The following is a 7,989-nucleotide window of genomic DNA, read 5'->3' on the forward strand; positions in this document are numbered from 1 at the left end:
CTTAAAGAAGTTTGAGCTCTCACTTTACAAATTTAGTTTGGTTCTCCACACAGAGCAGTGTTTTTAGACACCTATATACATATATCCACATGGTTAATTAACAGCATGCAGTTGGTAGTAATTGCTACTCCCCTGAGACTTTGCACTGAAGCAATATTAACTAATGCTATTTGATCACAAGTTACAGTGGTTTGAATTACATGAAAATATGGGTTTTCATCACAAGAAACACCAAATTCCTAGTAAGCCAGCCCAAAAAAAATCTTGAAAACATGGTTAAGGCATCTGGGAAATGTTAAAGTTCAGAACTATGGAAGAAAACAAAATTAACTTTTTTTTAAACTCTCGTAAGTGTTTTGACGGGGATTTTCAGTACTGGAAACTGGTACAATCCATGCTGCTTGTCTGACTGATGTGACTGTGATCCCAAGTCACTGCTGTAAAGTAGGTCAGTATCTGTAATTCCTATCTTATAGATATGGAAATCAGGGCAGCACATGATTTTGCAAAGAGAAAATTTGACTTTGGACAGCTAAATTTAAGACAGGAAAATAAAAAGGTGAATTCAGCAAATGGCTTCTCAATGCTCTCAGCTTTTACAGAGTTAGTAACACCTTCTAATATGCTGCTATTGAAGCCCAGATAACCCAGCAACAAAAGTGCTTTTTCTCTCAAGTTGTGATTAGGCAACCAAGAAATATCACACACATTCTTCTTAACTGTCCATTTATGTTTAGTAGGCAATTCAGCATTACCCTTCTATTTCTACATCTCAAAATTGCATCAGACTCCAAAGACCATTTTCAAAGGATATATCCAATATGCACAAGTGACTGAATATTTACATCAGACTAAAGCAGTGTTTAGGAAAGAAGTGGCCAAAACGTGCTAGAAAAACGAAGTAGACTCAGTAGTACTGCAAAATACTGATGGGTAAATGTACTGAGACGAAAAAGGAAATGTCATAATTGTGGTGAAACAGAAATGGAGAAGGCTAAAAACCAAGAGGGAAAGGAAGAGGCAAGCAAAAGCAGAAAAAGCATTTTTTTTCTTCAATCACAGACCAGAGCAATCACTTCCTAAAATGACATCCTACAATGTCATCAGCATTGGAAAGAGACATGCAGCCTACAAGCTGGACATTGAAAATCAGATTTATCTCCTGATTCCCTTCTTCATCCATTTCAATCCTATCCAGTCTTTGCTGTCAGATTTCTGCCACCCAACACGCCCACACTCTGTCACTCTTAAAGCACAATGACTAGCAAAATGCCTATCCCTGACTTTCAGTGCTGATTTCATGTCACCTCTTGAGCCCCTCAGCCATGCCTTGCATCATTTCCTATCTACCTAAGATGTTCTGTAAACCTCTACATTTCCACAACATCCAGGACATAAAGACTTTGAACCTCTCCAAAGCTGGATCTTCTATTTGGCCAGGATCTGGCAGCCTATACCTGGCTCTTCCATGTCAAACTATCAGTCACCCAAAGAGTTATCCCACCAAATGGATATATACTTGCGGTAGACTTATAGCTGAGCTGACTTCTAATAATGTAAGGATAAGGCACTCTGCAGCGAAATTCAATATACCCCTGAGCTCCTAATCTCTCTGTGTACTCTGATTTACTGGTTTAAGAATAGAAAAGTTGTTTCTAGTGAACTCAGCAATTTAACCTACATAAATTCTTGCAAAACTTCCATGAGACATCGTGTATGTCTTTAAAGACCCAGACATGGCATTTTGAAACACCTAATTTTCTGCACATGGGAATCAGCTTCACTGAAAATCACTCAGATTTACATTCTCCAAAGCATTGGATATAATTTCCCTTACAGGTTTTACTTTCAAAAAGGATTTAGTTATCTAGGTCATGTAAACACTCTAGAAAATGTTATTTCTCCTGGTCATGTTTTTTTCACAACTACTGCAGGCACTTGACTTTAGTACAACCCAAAATGCAGATTTGCTCTGTAATCAATGGATATGGGCAGCTCCCTCCAGGAGGTGAGTCACAGCATCAAAGCTGGTGCCTAAAGTCAGTGTGGAGACCTGGGAATACATTTTGGCAGGCAATTTTGTCAAGGCTGGCCTCCCCAAAAGGTAAGGATACAGTACAGTTTTGCTTCAATTAATTGTTTGGAGACAAAGTAAATAACTCTTCTTTTTTCATGAATATGAGCTTTCTGAGCATCAAGGCAGGAAGAGGTTGAGCTATCGTATGAAAAACACCCACAACTCCTCTTAAAACACAGAAGGTACATGTACTTAGCAACTCTAATGTAAATAACAGCATCATAATAGCAATTTATCTTTTACTCTACATTGAACAAAAGAAATACAAATGAAAAATTACCTGGGCACCATACACTCGTTGCATTGCCTGAAGCAACTGGTTTGTGTATTCAGTAAGAGTTCCTGCATCTTCTTCAAAGACACTGAGCAAAGAACGAGTCTTCAATAAAAGAAAAAAAAAAAAACAAAACAGTTTTCAGTCCTGAGAGGAAATATTAGAAAGAATCAAACAACTACAAAGAGATGATAGTAAAAAGTAAAAAGCAATAAGAAATAATATGCCCTTGATTAGCATGATTCTGTTTATTCAGAATCTCTAAACATGTGGAAATTAGTTCTTTTATTATGGATAGGTAAACTGAGGCACAAGGAGACAAACTAATAAAATGCTGCAGCCACACCCCAATCTCAGGCTCTTGCTCCTACCAATAGACAGGCCTTACAACATAATTAGGAATGTAAAAAATCCTGAATATCTTCCTGCTGACGACAGTAATTTAAACCACATTAAGGACTGGGGGTCAAACACCACTGCTTGCTCACTTTACTTCTCTAGTGTCAGACTGCATTGAAAGCACCCCTCTCCAGTGAGATAATTTACACTGTTATTCACTGCCCATTGTCTTGAGCAGCTCTTAGGGGGCACGGCCAAAGCGAGCTGATGTCACTGGTGTGAAACAACTGAGTGTTCATCTCCAAGAGGCACACAAGGATACACCCACTTGGAGATATCCTGTACTTTCTTCACTCTGTTAATTCATCCTTGTCAGCAAGGAGGAAGGGGAAGGAAGAACTTGAGTTAGCTTAAAAACACAAATTCCCTTGGTTTGTTGAGATGGAATCATCAGGAATAAAGGATTATGCTGGTAACACAGCTCCCAAGACGGGAAAGAAAAGATATTTTAGAATAATGCTGGGCTCCAGAATTTGGTAGATCTTTATAATAATTAAAGAGGAAAGGTTGTCCCTTTAACAAAGTCATGGTCCATACTTAGTCTTAGCTTTGATAAATCAAATCTGTTTGAAGCTAACTGGAAATGTCTCTCCATCTGTACAGTTAACTTACATGACAATAATAAGCATCATCTGCTTACATGAGGGACATACATAAACTCCAGTACTTTTACAGACATGTCAGTCCTGTAAAAGAGCAAGTGCTTTATTTATCTCCCTATTACAGGAATCTCTAATGTACCTAAAGTATCCAGGTTCAAAGTTGGGAAATTTATTTTTAAAATTTTAAGATACTCCACTATTTTAACAGACAGCACATGCATTTTCCAAGGCATTTTTTCTTCTCTGCAAAACTCTCTGCCCACACTTTCTTGGAAAATTGGTCCTGAAAAATTCCACGCCAGCATCCTTCAAGAATCCTGGCCTGTGATTAACCATCATTTCACCTCTGCTGAGAAGTATCTAAGACAGAAACTAGTGCTGCTCAGCAGTTAAAATACATGACCTGGAAGTCAGTCTTTGGGTTCTCTTCATAACCTGCTTACTCTGAGTAACTTTAAAAGCTTTCAACAGTTCACTCTGCCGATGTGCTGAGCTGCTTACAACACTTCCTACCTGAGAGATGCTGGCAGTTTGGGAAACTAGTTTGAGATCTTAGCACGAAAGGGAATATGCATTACAAAGTATTGTTTTCAAATAAAGAGAACATAAAAACCAGAGAATGGAGAGAAGTTCAAGTCAATGAAATGCATACCAGGAACTGAAATGTTTAAAGAACCTTGGTACAGAACTTCCCTGTAAGGACAGCAGCACATTTTTGAGAGTTTTCCACATTAAGATATTATTTCAGTAACTAAAAACATATTGATTTTCAAAAATATCTGGTTTCAAATGTTTTATCTTTAATGATGTATTAAAACAAGCAAAATAATATCAACAAACTATCTTGTATCTATACAGTGCTCAACTGCCTTGTTTTGTGTTACAATAGCATGTGAAAAGTACAGGGTACAAAGATGGTTAAAAGATAAATCTGGGGAAAGCAAAAAATATAAAACTTAACACAACGTTTATCAAGCTAAATCTCAAGCCAAAACTAAAAGATTATAAAGAAATTGCTTGAAGTAAGCTACAAATCACATACTTCTGCCTGCTGGAAAATGTTCCCAAATACAGGAATGTCAGCTACATTCGTGAATTTTACTGAAGTTTTTCAGGTTCAGATTTTTCATTTGTCTAAACATGGCTTTAGGTAGAACAGCTCCAGGAACCAACTTCTGAAAGTCTTGGCCTCTGTTATTAGCACATTGTTCAAAAATAATAAAAACAATAAATGATTCAGACAGTTTGGAAACTTTTACATTTAAGAATACCATATGAAATCACTGCAACAAAATACCCACATGTGTGTATTTTCTTTGTGGCTGTTTTGACAAATTTTAGAATAACAGCTAATGTTGCTGAAATAAACCAGTAATCCAAATATTAAACTAACATTTAGGAGGCCCCATTATTCATAACATTATCTCAGCTTCTGGAAAAATAGGAAGAAATTTTCTAGTTTTATGTAAGTACTTCCCTTGATTTTAGCATGACTGCTGACATAAATTTCTCTCTGTTTTGTAGCCAAACACCTCAAAATTAAGAAACTTCTTATGGCCTCTTTCAGCCAGTGTCTGGAGACAAATCAAGACAAAAGTACTGTATTGATGGGGAGAGATGAATCAAGTTTCAGAAACATAATGAAGAAATAACTTTGGTCTAATTCTCCTTGGTCTTGCATGCAAATCACATACTTCCCACAGATTACACAAAGTGACATTATATCCTCATTTCACCATCCCTTTGCACTCCTGTGACTGCAGAGAGCAGAAGAGAATCAGGTTCCTTCACACAAAAGTAAATGATCCTGTCAGGTGCCTTGCTGCCCATTTCTTGCCTTGGTTTTATGAATCTAAAGCTCTCCCCAGTGAAAAAAGTAATAAAAATATAAAAGACTGAAAAAATCCACTCCTGCTTCCTTGCATCAAAATAATATATTTTAGTAACACTGGGCCATTATAAAAATTAAACTATGTCCCTCCCCCCAAAAAGAGCTTGAAGACAAAGCAATGACCAAATCAAGGCACAACACCCTGCCAATACTCAGGTTTACGCACAGCCTGACATTCCAGTAATTGCAAAGGAGATGCTAACAGCCTTTATTTCAGGACATAGGAAGGACAATAACCTCCAAATTCAGTTCAGTGCATTGTTCAGCTGCCTTCAGCTGTTATATTTTTATTCATTGAGGGAAGTGTTGACTGAAGAGGTAAATCAGTTCACTTCTCCTGCATGTCAATTTCTTCAGCTTGAGGAGGCAGTGGGTAGGTTAACACTAAAAAGTTTACTAACTACTCATTATAAATCTAGTACATTCTGGTAAACTGTGGAACACAGAAAAGCTCAGGCTGGCAAGGAACTCTGCAGGTCACCTTGTCCAAACCTCTGCTCCAAGCAGGGCTGACTTTGGTGTAACATCATATTACTCAACACTTCTTCCAGCTCAGTGTTTAAAATTACCAAGGATGATTACAAATACACCATATCAAACAGATGATGGAAATCCTTCTTACTAGAATGAGATTTCATGAAATTACACAAAAAAACCTCAAAAAAAAAAAAAAAAACCCTCAAAAAAAAAAACAAAAACAAAAACACCCCAAACCAAACAAACAAACAAACAAAAAAAAAAAAAAAAAAAAAAAAAAAAAAAAAAAAAAAAAAACACCCAGGATAAAACGAGGCAATTAATATAGGGACATTAGGTCCTGACAGGTACACTTGCAATCTCTCCTTCAAAATGTCTCATGATAGACTCTGTAACACCTTGCAACCATCTGCTCCACAGCTTACCTATTCATTCCTCCTCCTGATCTATCAGCAGACAAGCTAGGATTACAACACAGGGTTACCTGGGAGCTGGGCCCATACTGATCCACCTTGCCCTCGTTTGTTCTTTCCCTGCTTCACCAATTACTTTTTTATCTCTCTCTGCAACACGCTTTGTCCCCAAGCACACCTTCGGCACCCCTCAGTCAATTTCCACTCTTTCCCCTTCCAGTTACTTCTCTCTTCCACTCAACCAGCCCCTGAACGCATCAAGACACGGCACGTTCTTCTCACTGGGGTGCCAGGGGTCCCCCCTGTGCAGCTGCGGCACATCGCGGCTCCCGGCAGCTCCCCAGCCCTGCACTGAGGCCAACAGAGGAACATCCTCCCCTGCCTGCACTCGAGAAGGGCAGCGACCGCCTCTCTTCGTTCCTGAGACCCCTTCAGAAGGAGGTCACCTCCGGTGGGATTCGCCTCACTTATCCTCATGAGAGGTCCTGTATCGGCACTGCGGCCCTTGAGGAGCAGGCACGCTGGCGGTGACAATCCTCCAGCCCATTTTGTCACCGTGGCCAGGTGACTCAACGCGCACAGGTGTCCCTTTCCCTTCGGAGGAAGCCAGCGCACCGAGCCCTGCCCACCTGTCTTTCCCCGACACACCTCGGCTGTTCAGGGCAACCCTTACAGCCACCGAGCGCACACCCAGACGGGATGGTGCGAGGAAAAAGCCATAGGAATTTTCACTAAGGGCGGTGAGGAGAAAGGGCGCAGTGCCCCCTACGCTAGGGGACAGCCCTCGTCCCAAGAGATCCCGAGGAGCAGACTCTGTCTGCCTGCTTTTCCCCCGACGAACGCCCCGCGGGACACCAGACCTCCCCCGCGGCCGCGCGGGTGCCGTCCGCCCGCCTCAGCACGTCCCCGCTCCCCGACGGCTCCGACCGCCGAGCTCGCCCTGAGCCGTTTACCCGCGCTGTCACCCCCGCACCGCCCCCGGCACCCCTCTCCTCGCCACGGGACGCTGTTCCCTGGCCTTCGCCAGCTGTGAGCCCACCCCGGCCCGGCCAGACCCGCAGGCTGCCCGCCGGCACCGAGCCTTGAGGTGCGTCACACGGACAGACCGACCGACGGACGGGCTGGCCCGGCAGCGGCCGCTACCTGCGGGCTGTCCTGCAGAGCCTCTTCCAGGAGGAGCTTGTCGACGGCCGGCATGTTGGCGCTGCGGCGCGGCGGAGCCCTGGCAGGAGCGGGGTGCGCGGCGCTGGCACGCCCCGGCGGCGAGGCTCGGCGGCGTCCGTCCCTCCCTCTGCCGTCCCCGCGGGGGCGGCCGCGGCGCTCTGCAGGCAGCGGGCACGGCTGGACGGCTCCGTGGCGGGGCCGGGGCTGCTCACTCCGCCCAGTTCCCGTCCGCTGGAGGAAGCGAGTCACGGGGAGGGCCGGGCGGGGGGAGGCTTCCGGCCGCCATTAGCTCGGCGGGCAGCGGGATGGAGGGCCCAGATTGGAGGGCGACCCATGCCCTGCTCCGCGCGCGGGAGGCAGGGGGAGCGGCCTCCCATAGCTCCGCTCCCTGAGAGCAGGGCTGCCGGAGGAGGGATGCAGCAGGGGCTCTGGCTACCCCCTCAGCTGATAGAGGCTGTGAGGGTGCCGTGGGTGTGATAAAAACCAGGGGAAGATCACCCCCTCCAGCCTGAACTAGTGAGGCTTGGGGACCTCCAGCTGTGGGCGAACCCTTTCTTCAGGTGCACGGCAGGGACATTGCCTGGGATCGGCACAACCAGTTGCTTATCAGTTTGTGGCATCTGCATTTGTTCTTGTCCGTGGACAACTTTGCAAGTGGAAGTGCCGACCTTGTTGTGCTCCAGACGGGCAAA

At 43.7% G+C, this 7,989-nt stretch overlaps 1 protein-coding gene across 1 annotated transcript in view; it reads right to left on the minus strand.

The window, feature by feature from the left end:
• The window catches only part of APPL2 (adaptor protein, phosphotyrosine interacting with PH domain and leucine zipper 2), a 33,234-nt gene extending 25,846 nt beyond the window's left edge, over positions 1–7,388 (minus strand). Inside the window, exons 1-2 of the mRNA XM_083860511.1 lie at positions 7,277–7,388; positions 2,358–2,456 (exon numbers count right to left, since the gene is read on the minus strand). Of these exons, the coding sequence (XP_083716637.1) occupies positions 2,358–2,456; positions 7,277–7,330 (153 nt within the window). The 5' untranslated portion in view covers positions 7,331–7,388. The remainder of the gene's footprint in view (positions 1–2,357; positions 2,457–7,276) is intronic.
• Positions 7,389–7,989: the final 601 nt, after the last annotated feature.

This window comes from Zosterops lateralis (genome assembly GCF_965231275.1).
Source record: "Zosterops lateralis genome assembly, chromosome: 4".
NCBI classification, from domain to species: Eukaryota; Metazoa; Chordata; class Aves; order Passeriformes; family Zosteropidae; genus Zosterops; species Zosterops lateralis.